We start from the raw sequence: 18,845 nt of genomic DNA, 5'->3' as shown, positions 1-18,845 counted from the left end.
CTCAGACCCGCTCTTCTTTCCTGACTTCTGTGTTTAACACCCACCATTCATCAACTGCCACAGGCCACGCGCTGCAGTAAGAAAGTTCCATAAATTCTCTCATCTACACCGACCAAAAGCGCCTGTGAGGTCGGCTCTATTGCTGGCGCCGTTTTAGCGAACAGGAAACACGCCCCGAGGGTTTGAGTGACTTCCCCGAGGTCACCGAACTCCAGTCGCGAGACCACAGGCAGCGCCCTGACCTGCCACCCCTCGGCCTCTCCCCCGTCCCGGGTGCCCCGCGTCCGTTCAAAGCCAGCCCAGTCCCGCCACTTCAGTCGCCTCCCGGCTCCTCCGCGCGCCCATCGCCCCCACATCTGAGTCAGGCCCCTGGGGGCGCGCCTCACCCGTCCTTGGCGGCGTTTCCCTTTCCTCCGTCAGGAACCGAGGGTGAGGCCGACATTGGTGTCCCACGCGCACGTAGGTCGCCGCGAGCTCCTCGGACGGTCGAGGGGCAAGTCCCACCGCCGAACAGGGCGGCTCCGTCCGCGCAGCTGAGCCGGGGCGCAGCGCGCGGGTCTTGCCCGACCGCAGGTCACGTGGCGGGGAGGGGGCGCCAGTGCGCGCGACCCGGCGCGCGCGCTTGAAAGCGTGTGGAGGCGCGAGTGGCTGTTTGGCTGTTGTATCGGGGGGAGGGGGCGGCGGCCGGGAAGGCCGACTCCGCCCCCTGTGCGCATGCTCCGGCCCCGCCGGGTTATAAAGCCGCCTAGCCGGCCGGGCCCGACAAAGTGCTGGCGAGCTGCGACGTGACTAGCGGGCCGCGTGGGTGCCCCAAGAAACGAACGAGGCAGCCGGCAAAGGACGCAGCCTGGGCCCTGGGCCCCGCGGAACGGCAGCCGCGCCGCCGCTCGCGCACATGCTCGGCGCCGGAGCCGCGCATAACGGTTAGTTGGGTGGCCCCTGGCGGTGCTCAGCGTGGACTCCGCGGTGCCCTGGCTGCCTTTGGGGATCCGAGGCAGCCTCCGGGGAGCGGAGAGCATGGTCCTCAGGGGAGGGAGGCAGCCCACCAGGGCATCGTGGCCGCGGGCAGCCGCGTGGCCCGGGAGCGCAGCGTTGGTGAAGGAGACCTTGAGGCGCTGGGGACAGCGCCTCTCCCAGCCGCGCTGCGGCCCCGTGGTCAGGTGCCGGCCACCGGCCTGGCCCAGGAGTTAGGTCGTGGTGAGCGTGACCTTGGGGAAGTTGTTTCCCTGCTGGTCTTCAGGAGGCTCCTCAAGAGATGCTTTTGATCTGGAAAAAGGGCGACTTGGGGCTGGTTCACGTGGTGCCTCTAGACTCGCCTGGCCGCGTTCTGCTTGGAGGGCAGGGACTCAGGCGGGAGTTATTTTGGACTCGTGGCATGTCCGTCCCAGCCTCCTGGTTCAGCCAATCCTTGTCCCACCTGGTGACTTGTGATAGTGGTTTGGGAATCTGCAGTGACTGCAGGGTTCGCGTGGACTTTGCCGAGGGGGGCAGTGCAGCTGGCAGACTCCCGGGACGTGCTGACGGGGGCTCTTTGTCATTCAACCTGTGGCTTGTAGAACGTCAGCCGCAGCGCCCTCGTGCTCGTGGTCTTTAAGGCGGCCCTGTTGAGAGGACTCTTAAGGATAGCATTACACTTAGTCAGATGCATGCTTTTTGTTCCAAGAACATCCTTTTTTTCCACGTGCATTTTAGCGTTTCATTTCTTTGTCATGACTTATTTGGTGCGACAAGCAGTTGCCAAAACTAGTTTGCAATTAATCTTAACCAAGAAACAAACGTCTTACTACTTTAGCCGAGTTTCCACTGTCTGCTTATAAACTTAGGTGTCTACTGATAACAGTAAAATGTTTCCAGGCTACTTTATCCTAACTACCGTAGTTTTGAAATTTGTTTTCAAATATTATTCTGATTTCGAAATAAGATGTGTACACGTCAGAGCCCTGATAAAACAAACGTGGGATTAGTAACTACTGGAATGTTGTGATAAGGCAAACTCTGAATTGTGTGAAAGTTTGGGAAGAGTGTGAGTAGGAATTAGCCATCAATAATTTTTATGTCAGCTAACAGCCCAGTGAGGTAAAGCAGAGTCTATGTATGTTAAGCTTTTTAGTTAAGCATTAAATAGTATCCATAAATCTAAGTCTTACAGCCTCGGGTACAACTTTGCCTCCAAAGTGCCATAGAAATGATAAAGAATTCAAGACATTTAGCCCTTAAAACAGGTAGTGGGTATTACTTAAACAGATGTTGAACATACTTTAGTAATTAATTTAGAGTTTTAGATAGATGCTGTTCTTTCATCGGATTGCAGTGACCCTTGTTAAAGATGCAAGTTAATGGTCTTGGGAACACTGAGATTTTTATACCTGGATAGGTTTAAACATTGTGAGCTTAACATAATAGGCTGTAACGTGGCTATAACAAACCTCCACAGACTGAAAAGAAAAAAAAAGGATCATACCACCATAGGATGAAACCAACAGATTAGTTTTCAATAGTTTACATGTTTTTTGGTCTTTTAAATATTAATGCTTATAATAACTGAAAAAGATCTGAATGAACAGTCAGTGTCCCTTATTTTACAGATTAGGAAACTGAGGTTGGAGAGGTTGTGATTAATCATCTTAGTTCTGAAAACTTGTAATGGTTGGATGGGGATTATGTGTGTCTTTTGACTCACATTTAATCAACTGGCACTCCTGAGCTTTCACTAAAAATTATAAATATGGATATAAATGATCTCACACTGAAAATAGATACTTTGAATAATAACTTAGGTCCTTTCCCATTGTGTTTTCAGTCCGCTTCATAATATGCATTCTTATGAGGATTTAGCTCCTTATAAATGCTTACATGGCCAGTCTGTTTTTGTTGCAGATGAGGAGTAGGAAAGTGGGACTTGCGAATGAGAAAAACAGACCACAAAATTGTGAATTTTTATGTATTCAGCCATTTGTTATTGGCTACCAGGCACTGTGAGAGACTTAGGATATAACATTTCATTTCAAAGCTTTATTCTCATTCTAAAAGTTTCAAACCATATTTTTAAATATGTATTTTTTCCATCCTTTTCTAGTAACTTCTTATACACATAATAATTGTTTAATAAATATCTCTTGAATGAGTCTGAACGTCATTATGCTACCTTTGATCCTCATTATCTTAAAGAACTAAGTTTTCTTGTTTGAATAGTAACAAAGCACAAAGGTGTATTGGGTATTGCTTGTCTAGCATTAACTCACTGTTAATTGATTTTAAGTTTTTTCCCCCCCAAAATGTGTCAAAAATACACACAAAAAACAAAAAGTTGATATTTTGACCATCTTATGCATTTAATAACAATTTGAGCTGCTTTGTATAAAAGTGACATTATTTTTATGTATAAAAAGTTTCGGATATATTCATTCGGATATATCCGACCGTCGCGGCAAAATGGTTAAAGCATTATCCAGTATTCTCATGTTTATTTGCAAAGATTTTTAGAATATATTCACAGACACTAAAGTATCAAAAAGAAGTCAGCAGGGGTGGCCGGTTAGCTCAGTTGGTTAGAGTGCAGAGCTCTTAACAAGGTTGCCAGTGTGGTCCCACATGGGCCACTGTGAGCTGCGCCCTCCACATCCAGATTGAAACAATTACGTGACTTGGAGCTGAGGGTCCTGAAAAAACACAGTTAAATAATAAATTAAAAAGTTAAAAAAAAATCAGCATTATTACCTCAAAATATACTACAGTTAAGTAGCCATTTTAATTGCTAAAAATATAAATCTTAAGACTGTTGTCGTTAAGATAATTATCGGGGGGGTGGGAGATGAAGGTAAGGGTGATCAAATCTATGGTGATGGAAGGAAAACTGACTCTGGGTGATGAACACACAACGGGATTTATAGATGATGTAATACAGAATTGTACACCTGAAATCTATGTAATTTTACTAACAATTGTCACCCCAATAAATTTAATTTAAAAAAAAATAATTATCAGGTCCTTTATTAGAAATATGCGAATTTTCAAATGACTTTTATTTTCTTGGAAACTACAGTAATTGTTTTTGTTTTTTAATTATTTTTATAAGAATTTATTTGAGCCAAATTGATGACATGCTGGGGAGCAAAATCTCAAATGCTTAGATACTACAGTAATTGTTAAACCACTCCTCTTCCATCTACTCCATCAGGTAGTATTCTAGGTGATAGAGTAAATGCAAACAACATTACACAACCACAACAGACTGATGTAAAGATGTGTGTTTCTAATCTACAGGGCAGGTATTTCATCAGCTTCTTTAGGGGTTCCCCTAGTTGAGCAAAATAAAGGCCTGTATCTAATATATTCATATAAGATAGCAAGCTGATAAGATTTGAAGCAATTTCAAGCACATTTGCTGATGCACCCAAAAGAAGGCAAGAAAATACCCCAAGTCAATTAAGATGCTCACTGTTTTATTTAACTTCAGTCACTTAAAATTAACTCCTTTGGAAACAGTCATTTTTAGTTAATGTATACATATACTTCCTTAATATAGAGGAAAATTATTCTGCTGAAGTTGTGACAATCCCTTTTTTCTTCCTTAGCATTTTGTTCCCTCTCATTTATGAGGTCTGAATCTATGAGGATGTAGTGCACAAAAATCAATGGCCAAAGAATTTACATAACCTGTGATGTCATGATTACACAATCCTGTGGCATCATGATTTGTGCGCTGCGTTGCATCACAGGTTCTGGCTATGTTCACTCTAACTTCAGAACAGAGGTACAGGAGTTAGGAGCAGGAGTCCTTAGGGTCTCTGGTGCCACCAATTCCTTTGGCAGTTTGGTAAAATCTATGGAACCCTTGTCAGAATAATGTTTTTAAATGCATAAAATAAAATACAAAGGTATAATTGTCAAAATATTTTAACTGGATATAATAATGTGCTTCTAAAGACAACAAATGAGATAAGATCTAGTAGTGGGTCTAATAACCACAGTAATTTTGAAGTAGAGATAATTTAAACAATTTCAAGATAGCTGCAACCTCCGTATCAGATATGAAAATATGTGATTTCTATTGGTGATGAAGTCACAGGTACTGTTAATAGTGCTATGGGTTGTTGCCTACATTCAGAGTTGAAACAAATTCTAAGCCTTACTTAGAGGTTAATGAAAAGATGTAATTTTTTTCCCCTAACCAAATTCACAGACTCTCTAAACTCCATCCACCATGGAGGATCAATGTGCAGATCCCAAGTTAAAACCCCCTGATAAGGGAACAGAAGAGAAAGTTAATAAAGTAAAAACTTAACTTTGGTTCTCAAAACTCAATGAGGCAACTTACAAAAGCCCTGTTACTGTCCAAAATAGTTTAACACACCAAAGCGATATCATCAGCCTTTCACTCATCTAACAATCTTCAGGAGATTTACATAGGAAGAGCAGAGTCACAGGGAAGAAATATGATTTAACCAGTGATCCAATATGCAGCTTGTAATGCCTGTGTATTTTGAGGAGTTGTCCTTTATACGAAGGTTAGGTCACTGTAATCAAATCAGATTCCACAAAGTGATGAATTGTGATTAGCAGTGGGGTAGTGTGGGCAACCAGCAGAGCGGGGTCCTACTGCTTTGGGCAGAGATGGTCAGTCTCTGCAAATGGCTCAGCCCTTCCAGCCAGACTATTGTGGTAGATGTGAACTCCTCTGTCATTGTGTGCACTGTGACCCCAGAACAGAAATCACCATTTCCATAAGGTCCTTACTGCTCTTTTAGTCACTTCTCTGCATGACACTGTGAATGTCAAATATATCCAAACCTGTAGAGAATTTTTACGAGTTTATTTGAACACAAAAACAATGGACAGGGCTTGCTTAAAGCAAAGATAAAAACTTTTACTAAAAAAGTTATATGCCAGGCCGGCCCAGTGGCTCAGGCGGTTAGAGCTCCATGCTCCTGACTCCGAAGGCTGCCGGTTCGATTCCCACATGGGCCAGTGGGCTCTCAACCACAAGGTTGCCAGTTCAACTCCTCGAGTCCTGCAAGGGATGGTGGGCAGCGCCTCCTGCAACTAAGATTGAACACGGCACCTTGAGCTGAGCTGCCACTGAGCTCCCGGATGGCTCAGTTGGTTGGAGCGCATCCTCTCAACCACAAGGTTGCTGGTTCGACTCCTGCAAGGGATGGTGGGCTGTGCCCCCTGCAACTAGCAACGGCAACTGGACCTGGAGCTGAGCTGCACCCTCCACAACTAAGACTGAAAGAACAACAACTTGAAGCTGAACAGCACCCTCCACAACTGAGATTGAAAGGATAACAACTTGACTTGGGAGAAAAAAAAAGGCCTGGAAGTACACAGTGTTCCCCAATAAAGTCCTGTCCGTCCCCCCCCAAAAAAAAATTTATATGCCTTGGGCAGGACGACTACCCACCATGACCTGCCCAGTTAGGAATTTCTGGTCAGATCACCCATCCTGTGAGGTTACTTTCCATGGAACCCCTTTTTTCGGATACACTCAAGGGCTCAAGGGCTCAAACTTGTTGCTTATATTACCCTTCCTGCAATACAGATCCATTGTAAATTGAATCTTATGACCAAAAAAAGAAAAGAGGAAAAAAATTTTCAGGGAAAAAAGCATGGAGGACATTTCAATTTGCCAGGGCAAATTAAAGGAAAACTAACATATACAACTTAAAAAGGTAACTTGGAGCCATACATTGCAGAAGGCTTAAATCAATCCAGACCCATACTAAACGTGGGCACTGGAAAGCCGTGAGGACTTTGATACAGAAATGACACAATGAGAACTGGCAGCACATGGTAATACCGATTGGAGAACAGGGGTGACAATGACAGAAGATAAAAGGCCACTGCACCAATTGCAGCAGCAGCCTAAACTAGATAGCAGTAACAAGAATGAAAAGGGGGGATGGGCGCGAGATAACAAGCGGGAGAAGGGTTTGGCACGTAACTGCATTTGGTAGGGCAAGGAGCACGCTAGAGAAGTATTAACATGACTCAGGTTTTAAGCCCGGCTACCTGGAAGAAAGGTAGACAGAAGAAAAGACTAGGTTTGGGGGATTAAGGGAAGTTGAGAACAGGCAGAGATAATGAGCTTTAAGAGCAACATATTAAGTTTGAAATGCCCAAGAGACAGTGGAAAAGCCGATCATTTATAAGAGTAGTTAATCTGTGTCTTTAAGGAACTTAAAATCTGTAAGGCGGTTACAGGTAGTGACTGAGATTTGGTAATGATTCTACCAGAAGTAGGGAACAGATAAACTCTTCAAGAAAAAACAGAAAAGACCAAAAGAAATCAATTAAAGAACAGAAATCCTAAATGTTCTAAACACTAAAAGCCATTTGAAATGTTAACATCTAGTGCTTAAAACATTTCAAGGACGTACCTTGAAACATTTAAATACTTTTCTCCAAAGAGACAGTGTCTCAATCATATTGTAATAAAACACACAAATTTTGCCTTGCCCGTCCTATTCAAACTACTTCTCTTTTTAGAGTTATTCTAGTTAATCAATTAAGAAGGGGTGTTAGAATTAAAGGCACAGTTAATTATGGAACTAGGGCGTTAATACAGCAGAACGAGGGACAACCTAACATCTTATGCCTCCTGGTGGAGATACACACCACCAGCTGTGAGTTCAGTATGCCCGGCTCCCTTGCACCATCCTTACTCTCAGGAAACTAAACCTGAACTGATCTAACCTTGCTCAGAGTCTTCAATCTAGCTACCAATTTACAGGAAATACACAGGATAGAGGGACATGTTAAAACTATACCAGATGGACACATTCAACAGAATCCAGAATGAGCAAAGTGCAGGAAAAATAACCTGGTTCCTTCAACAAATTATGAGGAAAATAAGAGAGAAGGGGGAACCTTTCAATTAAAAGACATACCAACCAAACATAATGTGTGACCTTATTTAGAACCCAAATCAAGCAAACCAATTATTGGAAAACAATTTAGGAAAACTTGAATACTGCCTGGTTATCTGGTGATGTTAATTTTTAAAGGTGGGATAATGGTATTGTGGTTACAATTTTTTAAAGAGTCTTTTAGAGATATACTGAAATATTTACAGATGAAATAAGTATAGGTCTAGGATTTGCCAAGCAATTATCCTGTAGAGGCTGGGGTGGGGGCAGGGAGTAGGTCGAGAGGTATAGATGAAATAGTAGCGGCTCTCAATTGTGTTTGAAATTTTCCATTGCAAATTGTTTAGAAGGGAAAACGTAAGAAAACATCACTACCAGTAACACCAACAAAAACACAGAGGACAGAAATGGATTTGAATTTTGTTTCCAAGCCTTCCAAGCTGAGCAGCCCTGGGCTAGTCATACAACCTCTTAACGTCCCTATTGGTTAAATGGACACAAGTTCCACCTAATAAACTCCTATTGGCTCAAGCTAGAAACCTGGGTGCTGCCTTTAACTCTGGCTCCCCCAGTCTCCACAGAATCCCGTCTGTTCCCTGGTCTCTCTCATCCTCCCACCACTGTCCGTCTTGTCCATCACTGCAATCTCACAACACTCCAACCTGTTCTGCAAACTGTCCAGAGATGTTCCTAAAATGCAAAATCTGATCACGCCATCTCCGGCCCGCCTTAGAACCTGGAAACTGCTTTCCATTGGCTTCAAGACCTTAGTGCCTCCTTGAATTTTTCGACCTAATCTCTTCCCTAATTCCTTACAATGACTTAGAAGGCCTTGCACTACTTGATATTGTCGACCTGTCCAACTCTGTCTCTCCCCATTCTCTCTGCTCCCTCTTTAGCTTTAGCTTTGGTGAAATTCTTTCAGTTTTTCTAATGCACCCTGTACTCTGTGGTTTCAGTACTCATGTCTGGAATGCGGTTTCCACCATCACTCTGGCCTTGCTAGCTCCTATTTATCCTTCACGTCTCAGCCTACATAGTACCGTGTTTCTCCGAAAATAAGACCAGGTCTTATTAATTTTTGCTCCAAAAGACGCATTAGGGTGTATTTTCAGGGGATGTCTTATTTTTTCATGTACAACAATCTACATTTATTCAAATACAGTCATGTCGTCTTCTGGAACATCGTAATAAACGTACTAAATGCATCCATCTGGCTGACGATCTTAATTGGGGCTTATTTTCGGGGAAACACGGTATTTCCTCCGAAAGGCCTACTCAGTTTGCTTCCACACATACTACGTTGGGTGTCTTCTCACACTTACACAACATAGTGTTTGTTCCCATAGGAACCTGTACATCTGTATCATAACAGTCAATACTTGTTTATAGAGTACTTATAATTACATATTTATGAAATGTATATTACTATGTTGTCTCTAGTCCTCAAAACTTAAGATATTTTTAATGTGAAACTGTACTGTTAATTATTTCTATGAGTGAATAATAGCTCAACTCAGCTTTTTGCAAGAAAATCAAAAGTTTTCTTTGTTCATCTTTTAATGAATTATAATCTACTTATTCTCCCCATTAGACTTCAGAATATTAGAAATGAAGTAGATTCTAGCAGAAATACCACCTGTTACATTCAAATACTTGTTTACATTTAAAGAAATATAAATCAATAACAATCCTGACAACACATCTATTTGTAATTTTAATCCAGCCGTTACACATTTCTTACGATTCTGGAACAAGATGGGTCCTGGGTTAACAAGTTGAAATGGCCCACTTAGATGGCGATTTGTTGAACAGATTTTGGGATTGCTGTATATAGAAAACAGAACATACGCGTATACAGATATTCCAGAATATAACCTGGAACTCTGCCAAGCAAAACCTGCCATTGAAGGACATAGCCTCCAACTTCTAGACAAGAATAGATAATTAATCTGCTACTATAAGAATATTAATTTTCACCTTGGATGGTGTATTCAATAGCTGATGGTCTTCAATTCTTTCTGTTTGAAGTCATAATTCAGCAGGAGCAAAGTTAAACGGGAGATTTGTGCTTTTCACGCTATATCCCCTTGAAAGAAATCTACTTACTCCTAGAATTGGAGCCGTAACCTTAGTAATAAAAGATGCTGACTTGGATCTCAGCATTGTACTCTGTTCTCCTGTTTTGCTGATTGTCAACTGAAGTAAAAATAGTTGCTAGTTTCTTGAAAACTCTTAATAGTAAACATTTTGATAGGTATTTCACCATTTTTCATAAAAATCTTAACCTTCAAGTTGAACTACTAAAGGGAGAAATATTTTTATTGGAATTTGTTTGATTATGCTTATATTAATACTTTGCAAATCAGACTTAAAAAGTAAAAAGTTTCTCTTTTCCTTATTTTGAAAATTCTTGTTCTCAATTTAAAATGCTCATTAATATATACCACTGTTATCTAGTCTATGGTCTACAAATACTTATTTTTGAAAGAAATTGCACTGGTGTGGGGAGAAGAAATAAATGAAATATTTAAATTAACGCTCAACAGGGAAACCAGAACACGAATTGAGAGTTTCTATATGTTACTGGGAATATACTTCCTCCTCCTACCCCCTGTATAAAATCATGCTTATTTGGATGAACACATGCCAAAAACCACTGTCTTATGAGGAGAATTTAGAGTGTCTGTTACAGAATCAGATGATCAAACATGACATTGGCTGAGATTGACAAAGGAGGGTTAATTAAGTAAATATATATACATATATACAGAGGGTGCCAAAAAATGTATACACGTTTTAAGAAAGGAAAAAGCTGTTAAAATTGTAGTACTCAATATATACCAATAACAAAAGATGAATACAAGTCGTGTGTATACATTTTTTTGGCACCCCCCGTATGTACACACATATGTACATGTATATGTATATTCAGCATATTAGTTGGCCATTTGCAAGTATGATCAGCTTCATCACTTCTCTGTACTACTTATAAAACTTCAATCCTCATTTCTAAAACAACTACAAGAAAATTGGGATTGACATTTGTAAAACGGGTCCCAAAGTCAAGATGAATTCATTGGACTTGTTCATCAGCATAGGCCCAGTCAAGCAGAAGTATAAACAAGAAGTGATTCGTAATTTTTTTTTTTTAAGGAGGGCACAGCTCACAGTGGCCCCTGCAGGGATCAAACAGGCGACCTTGGTGTTACAAGCACCGCGCTCTAACCAGCTGAGCTAACAGGCCTCCCCAAGTGATTCATACTTACTGTTAAGTCTTGGGCATTCTGTACTTGCTTATGCAATTTAGTTGAAGTTGCATATAGCCAAAATTTCCCATGTTTGTCATTCATGGAAATAGCTCGCCTGGTTTTGTTTATGGAACAGCAGAAGTATCTGTCACTGCTGCTATGTTGATAAATTGATGTAGAAGGTGATATACTGATTGCCAGGAAGCCCTGCAGGAAAACTTAAGCCCATTTCATTAAACAAGTCAGGAATATCTATGATGTATCTCATTTGGTGATGGCACTAAGTTTCGTTCTCTGGAAATCTTTCTCCGTGCTGGGTCTTTATGTCCACCTGTTTTCATGTTATCAGCAAATTTATGTTTCTGCCTTTTCAAAGAATTTCCATCCTTGAGGCTTTGCTAAGCAAAAGTAGCTGAGTAATATTCAGCGAAGACCCTTCATAAGAAGCTATCATTCACAAGGGAAAAAAGTGTCATACTTGAACAATCTGTACAGAAGACTGCAATGGACACAGAGGTGGCAGAAAGGCTGGGAATTGAGGGGTGTTAGTTGTTTATTTATGTTGGAGAAATCCTCCCCCCTCAACCTCCGACACCCCTTCCTGTCTTCTTTTAGGTGGTGAAAGGGCCCTGAGATCTAACAAACACCCTCCATTTCATCACATACCCTTTGGCACGTGTTACATGTACTGAAGCAGCAGCCCTTTTCTAGGTCACAGTAGAAACGAAGACAGTTAGAAATGTTAGGTTTCATCTATTTCATGGTGCTTACAGCTTTCTTGTTGGGAAAAACTTTGAACAAATTCCTAATTTAGGTAGCAAATACTGTCCAAGAATATGTATGATATTTAGGACTACAAGCAAACATGAGGACGATTCCAGGGACTCTTAAAGGAAATGAAATTATTAGTTCTTTTGTTCTATATTATTGCATGTTCTTTTTCTTTTTAACTGACTAAAAAGTTTTACATCCTTGACCAAAATTATTTTAATAAGTGAGAGTTTATATAAATATTTACTACTTTTATCAAACTATAAAATATATATAGTTTAAATAGACTTATCACTTACAGTGAAAACAATAGTCCATTCTGCACCATCTCCTAGCACCCTTTCCCATATACATATGCATCAGCCTTTCCTGTAACTAACACGTCCCAGTTATACATTTCGTCACTTCTGTGATCAAAGAGAGTTAACGCTTTACAGTAACAGCCATTCTCAAAGTGTGGTTTATGGACTCAAGGACCGGAAGAATCAGGGTGGGGTCCTTGGGCTCCACATTGGAACTAATCATTTAGAAACAATCACTTATCAAGTTTTGGTGCAATATCAAAGAAGAAACTCCACAATTATCTGAAAAGGCTGTTAAAATACTTCCTTTTCCAACTAGATAGCTGCTTTAGGTTGCTTTGGATCAAAAACTTTGATTTCTGTTGTCTTAAAAAAGAAATACACTTCCTATTTATTGTTAGGATGGCCTGACCATGTCAATAATAAAAAATCTGAAAATTATTGGTAACTAAAATATTGATGTTTTTAGGGATTATAAATATGAGCTAAATAAAAACAAGATCTAGAATCAATTTTAGTAAATTGTTGAATTTCTCTTCAAGGATAGAACAGTATATTTGAATTCTTGTACTGTGGGCTGGATTTGCTCTGAATGATAAGGGAGATACAGTTGGAAGTTTGCAGAGCCAGGTTTACATTTTTTTAGGTTGGTTATATGCAGTTTGATCAAAATCATGCATTTTATAATTGCTACCGTGTTTCCCCAAAAATAAGACCTAGCCGGACAATCAACTCTAATGCATTTTTTGGAGCAAAAATTAATATAAGACCCAGTATTATATTATATTTTATATTATACCCGATCTTATAGTAAAATAAGACCGAGTGTTATATTAATTTTTGCTCCAAAAGACGCATTAGAGTTGATTGTCCGGCTAGGTTTTATTTTCGGGGAAACACGGTAAGTGTTTGGCTAGCCAGCTACAGTAGTTACATTTCTCCTTTCACTGGTGCTGTTTGGTTTTTTATTGTTTTTTCTTCACTCTACTCAGTTTCAAAACGGAAAAGACTACAAAAGAAGGTGAGATTCCTTAGACCTTAAATCTAGGAATCTACCTGGGGGCAGATGGTTCTGCAAGCCACGAAGCTGGACGATGGCCAGTTTTAAAGTGCAGTAGACTCGCTACTTTAGCAGCAGTAGCTTCAGTAAATCAGCTTTTCTGGATTTGAATATTTCCATGTGAATTTCAAATCTAAAACTGGTGTATACTTGGTAACAAATTCTTTTAAGATTATTGATTTTAGATACTCTGTGCCTCTTTAAAGTTCACAAACTGGCAATTGTCATTTTAGGAAATGACAGTGGCTTTGGTTTAAATATTGATGGAAAAGTATACAGAACATAATGAATACTAGTATTTCCAAGGGCTTTTGTAACTCTTCTGGAGAGGGGCAGAGCGTGGGGGGTAAGGAGCACAGGTGGGCTTTCCAGATTAGTTTACTTGCACAATTCCTGACAGTTACAAGAAAAAGAGAATTCAGGAAATCTAGAAGATGGTTCTTATTACCACCATCATTGCCAAGAAAAGTTAGGGCTTTCTTGTTTCCCATTGTCCTTTACAAGGCAAATTAATGAAGAACTTTCTCATCACCTTATCACTTTTTTTTTGGTTAATCTCCCCATCACTTTCAGGCAACTACCAGAGAGTGAAAATAATAGCTAAGCTAATCGGACGGCCACTGTGCACATTGTAAAGATTAATCTCTTAAACTTGAATCTCTTTTAGCTTCTGGACTTCAGTACTCCTTCTCAACCGGAGCTTTGAATACTGTACACCGGGGCCTACTCTACTCATAATTTACTTCTTGAATGAACCCTTTTGTTTATAGCGAGATTTGGTCAGTTTGAAAGAAAATAATATTTAGATACTGATAATACATACATACTGTTTTCTACTATGTACCATCAGAATTTTTAATTTAATAAGGACAGCCATTTGTCCGATGGTGACAGAACTGTGTTGGATCCATGTGTGATTTTTTTTGAAGTGTTCTTTTTTTTTTCAAAACTTGGATATTTTTATTCTTATACTTGTTTCCCTCTGAATATTTTTAAAGCTTTTTGAAGTTTTAAATCTAATTATGACACAATGGAATAAGGTTTTATTAACTGGATGAGGCAAGTCTTAGTGACTAAAAATTATAACTGCTTTAACTGGGGCAAATCATAGCTGGCAGCTAAGCTCGGCGTTTAATCACGTCCGGCACGTATTAGCTGATTGAATCAGAGCCTGGCGTGTTAAATAGCTCTACCGCTCTACCTCTGTGTGTGGGTGTCTCCCTCTGTGTGTAAACATTCTGAGGCAAATTAATCTTTTTAGTGGTTCTTTGATTGAAAAATTTCAAGTGCTTTTCTCTTTATTCATACTTAGATGAAGGAAAAACTTGTAAAATTAATGCCTGGAGCAGTTCTATTTCATATAATTTTAGAATCCAGATTGTTTTCCTTTAGCAGAACTGAGCTGTTAAATAGCTTTTTATTATATTCATTTCAGTAGAAATTTTAGGAAGCTTCAACTTATATTTTTATCCCACCTGAATCATAGGAAAGTGAGATGTCCCAAGACAGAGATCATTAATCTTTAACCTGGGTTATATTTTTAAGGGAATTATTCTCCAGATTGTCAGATTCAGATGTATCCTTAACTATTTGGTTGGTGCAAAAGTAACTGCAGTTTTTGCAATTATTTTTAACCTTTTACCGCAGTTACTTTTGCACCAACCTAATGTTTTAAAAATCATCTCTCCTGAGAATAGATGCCTGAGGTCTTCTGCTTCTCCTTTTCCAATGTGCAAAAGCCCTTACTCACACAACAAAATACCCCAGGCTATAAAAATCTCTGGAGCCCCCAAATAAGGGAAAGTTTCAGAACGCATAGTCCCAGAGAAAGTCCCATGACAAATCCATTGAGGGGTTAGGTCAGAAATATTGGATGAGACAGGACCTCATTCCATGTGGACAACAAATTCCTTCCTTCTCTATTTTCTAAATTAGAATTAGATTTAGAAAGTGAGACAGTTATCACAGGGATGTGTATCAACACATTTCAATTAAAATGAGGTATGACTTTGACAAACTTATTTTACTTGATTGGTTTAAAAATGGACTGGCCAATTAGATTATATGGTGAGTATGTTCCATAAGCTGGGCTAAGTCTTTAGTGTCAAAGTTTTGGTAAATATATTTAAAGCACATAGATTACAACATACACTAGAAATTATATTCTTTGTAACTATTAAGCTTAATAACAAATTTTAAATGTCAAATTAATATACAAGAGGGTACATATTGTTTTCTGTCTACACAAAAGCCTGCACACAGAAGTTTACCGCAGCTTTATTCATAACTACAAAAACTTGGAAGCCAAGATGTCCTTTAGTAGGCGAATGGATAAATAAATGGATACATCCAGACAATGAAATATAGGGCTAAAAAGAAATAAGCTATCAAGCCAGAAAAAACATGGAAGAAACTTAAATGCTATTACTAAGTAAAGAAGTCAATCTGAAAAGGCTACATACTATATGATTCCAACTATATGACATTCTGGAAAAGGCAACGCTATGGAGACGTTAAAAAGACCAGTGGTTGCCAGGGGTTATGGGGGAGGGAGGGAGGAATAGTGGGAGCACAGAGAATTTTTAGGGGCATGAAGCAACTCGTTATGCTGCTACAGTGGTGGATACATATCATTATAAATTTGTCCAAACCCATAAAATGTGCAATACCAAGAGTGAGCCCTGGGAATTGACTGAGGGGTTGTTGGAACTGGAACAGGAATGTATAGCTGAAGATGAAACAGAAGAAAGAAGAACCCCCAAGAAAATTCACAGTGAGATGTTTAACAGAAGCTTTTGCAGACAAGCTCTATTGAAAGTTTGAAAACATACCCGGACACTGAAAGGTTTTCAATACTAGAGAGGAATGTTCATGGTACATATCTGCTTACAAGCAAGTCTATGATTTAATTGAAAAAACAAAAACAAGTAAACTACCATGGACATATTTCTGAAAAGAGTGACACCTCCTCAAAGAGTGCCTCAGGCAGGTCCTTAGGACGAATTCCAGAAGAAGGCATTGTTGTCTTAGAGGACAGCTCCCTGCGTGTCATTGCCCCTAAACTCCTGCCGGTGGGACAGGTCGAGGAGGTGGGACACAGGCTACTGATGACCGGGCCCTGTGTAGGCCCAGCCAGTGTGTGTGTGTGTCTTAGTTTTTAACAAAATAGTTTAGACAGTGAAAACATAGAAAAAAGCTTATAGAATAAGGATATATAGAAAAAAGCTTTTTGTACCACTGTACAATGTGTTTGTGTTTTAAACTATTATTACAAGAGTCAAAAAGATAAAAAAATAGAAGTTTGTAAAGTAAAAAAGTCACAGTAAGCTACGGTTAACTTATTGAAGAAAATTTGTTTTTCATAAATTTGGTGTGGCCTAAACGTAGTGTTTATAAAGTCTACAGGAGCGTGCAGTCATGTCCTTCCCATCCACTCACCCTTCCCCCCTTAACTGACTCGCCACAGCAACTTCCGGTCCTGCCAGCTCCGTTCATGGTACGTGCCCTGCACAGGTGTACCACTGTCTATCTTTATACCACATCTTTACTGTCCCTTTTCTATGTTCAGATATGTTAGATACACAAATACTTACCGTTGTGTTACAGTACTCAGTGCAGTAACATGCTGTGCAGATTTGTAGCCTAAAGAGCAGTGGGCTGTACCCTACAGCCTGGGTGTGCAGGAGGCTGTACCGTCTAGGTGTGTAAGTGCACTCTGATCGCACAATAAAGGAGTCACCTGACGACGCATTTCTTAGAACATGTACCCGTCATTAGGCGACAGTGACTATATATCGATGTATGTGCCTATAAGCAATATATTATTGTTTTGCATGATTTAAAATTTTATATAAATGGCATGTGTCTGTGGTGGGTTTTGGAAATGGTGTTCGGCATCCATTACATACTCTTTTCAAGTGTACTTTGCTATATTGCAGCGGCTTCAAAGCTAAAAACTACATTTCCCAGGTTCCCTTGCAACTGTATTTCTGAATCAATTTAAATTCTGCTAGTCAAGTGCCTTTTATGTGACATTTGTAAGGCAGAATTGGAACTGATGTCTCAATGTCTAGTTACTGGCTTTGAGATTTTGAGAAACTGTCATAGGAAGCAAATGCTCTGGAGATAACAGCGGACAACAGCCTCTTATTGTGGTATCTTCCTGAGTTTGATGAGTATCTGATTTTGGCAGCTTCTTATCTCGCTGGCTTCCTATTTGTGGCAATAGTGATATAACATATAGAGTCAAACGCTTTCTGGTTATACAAAAAGGAGCAGCTTTCCAATGGCCTGAGTAGTGCTTTGTAAGAAAGTTTCATGGGTCCAAAGGAACAAATGTTGGGGACCCCTGAGAGTGAGAGCTCTGGTAACATCCTGCTCCTTTGGGTTGGGATCCTGAAGGGTGAATTGGAGGCAAACCCGTTCTCAAAGGAATAGCAACCTAATTTTTGCTGTAATACAGTCTGAGTGGAGCCAATTTGAAATGAAGATGCTAACATACTGTTGTAGGATGAGTTATAATATAGGGTGGAAGCTAGCTTTAAATAAATTAAAGGAGACCTTTACGAGAAAACAGGTAGGCCTACCACCAAACATTCCCATCTTCTCCTTATTTATAAACTAACAGCAAGTTTCAGTTTCTAAACATGCTATTCATTAGTACTAGGTGGCTTCAAGGAAAGGGATAAACTTTGATTTGAAACTGCCATCTTTTGACATAATCTTCCAGCCCATGAAATGGAACGTTTGTGTCTTCAGAATGATCTTTTAGTTTGCAGATTGCTACAGATCTAGTGAGTCAGGTACCCATTTCCTAATATTTTAAATCAGCATATAAATGAGAGAAAGTAAAAAGAAAGTTAAGTACTGAAGAATACATTTTGGGAAAAGGGAAAAACGTATAAAGCCTATCTTAAACTGTGAAACTTTTGTAGGGTGTGTGTTATGTGAACTTTGCAAGCAGAAAAGTAAAACGAGGCATTTAGTTAATTTACAGTAATTTGAGGAATTATCTTAAGTACTAAAACAAGTAGGCTTATTATCTAAATACAAAGGCTACATTTATTGAAAAGGACTTATTTTAGCTGTGGTTCCTTAAATGGTGATGAGCTGTTTTCCTTTAAGCTAAAGTGCTTTATTGCTGATAAACTGTTTTGATTTTATATCTTTCAGATAATTGGATTTGAGTTGCACTTTGGAATTCATCTACACCTAAAATGCCACCAGCGGTTGGAGGTCCAGTTGGATACACACCCCCAGATGGAGGCTGGGGGTGGGCAGTGGTGGTTGGCGCTTTCATTTCCATCGGCTTCTCTTACGCATTTCCCAAGTCTATTACAGTGTTCTTCAAAGAAATTGAAGGTATATTCCATGCCACCACCAGTGAAGTGTCATGGATATCCTCCATTATGTTGGCTGTCATGTATGGCGGAGGTAAGTACCCACTGCGGCCGGCTGCTTTAATGTTCATTAAGCAGCCAGAGGCCCTGTGTTCAGTAACGTTTTTTTATGACTTATTCACTGAGTGCTTTGAAATGTTATTTCATGAAGCTTTACGTCTAGAGTCACATTTTTCATTCCCGTTAACAATGAC

The 18,845-nt window shown here is 39.9% G+C and overlaps 2 protein-coding genes across 2 annotated transcripts in view; one reads left to right on the top strand and one right to left on the bottom strand.

The window, feature by feature from the left end:
* LOC141568649 (uncharacterized) overlaps positions 1 to 1,687 on the bottom strand; it is a 34,700-nt gene extending 33,013 nt beyond the window's left edge. Inside the window, exons 1-2 of the mRNA XM_074319091.1 lie at positions 1,544 to 1,687; positions 387 to 1,175 (exon numbers count right to left, since the gene is read on the bottom strand). Of these exons, the coding sequence (XP_074175192.1) occupies positions 417 to 1,175; positions 1,544 to 1,687 (903 nt within the window). The 3' untranslated portion in view covers positions 387 to 416. The remainder of the gene's footprint in view (positions 1 to 386; positions 1,176 to 1,543) is intronic.
* The window catches only part of SLC16A1 (solute carrier family 16 member 1), a 35,938-nt gene continuing 17,875 nt past the window's right edge, over positions 783 to 18,845 (top strand). Inside the window, exons 1-2 of the mRNA XM_019730400.2 lie at positions 783 to 923; positions 18,425 to 18,685. Coding sequence (XP_019585959.1) covers positions 18,469 to 18,685 — 217 coding nt within the window. The 5' untranslated portion in view covers positions 783 to 923; positions 18,425 to 18,468. The remainder of the gene's footprint in view (positions 924 to 18,424; positions 18,686 to 18,845) is intronic.

The sequence above is a fragment of the Rhinolophus sinicus genome, linkage group LG14, assembly GCF_036562045.2.
Source record: "Rhinolophus sinicus isolate RSC01 linkage group LG14, ASM3656204v1, whole genome shotgun sequence".
Classification (NCBI taxonomy): domain Eukaryota; kingdom Metazoa; phylum Chordata; class Mammalia; order Chiroptera; family Rhinolophidae; genus Rhinolophus; species Rhinolophus sinicus.
The sequence above is the reverse complement of the archived record's forward strand: the minus strand, read 5'-3'. Positions and strand labels throughout refer to the sequence as shown.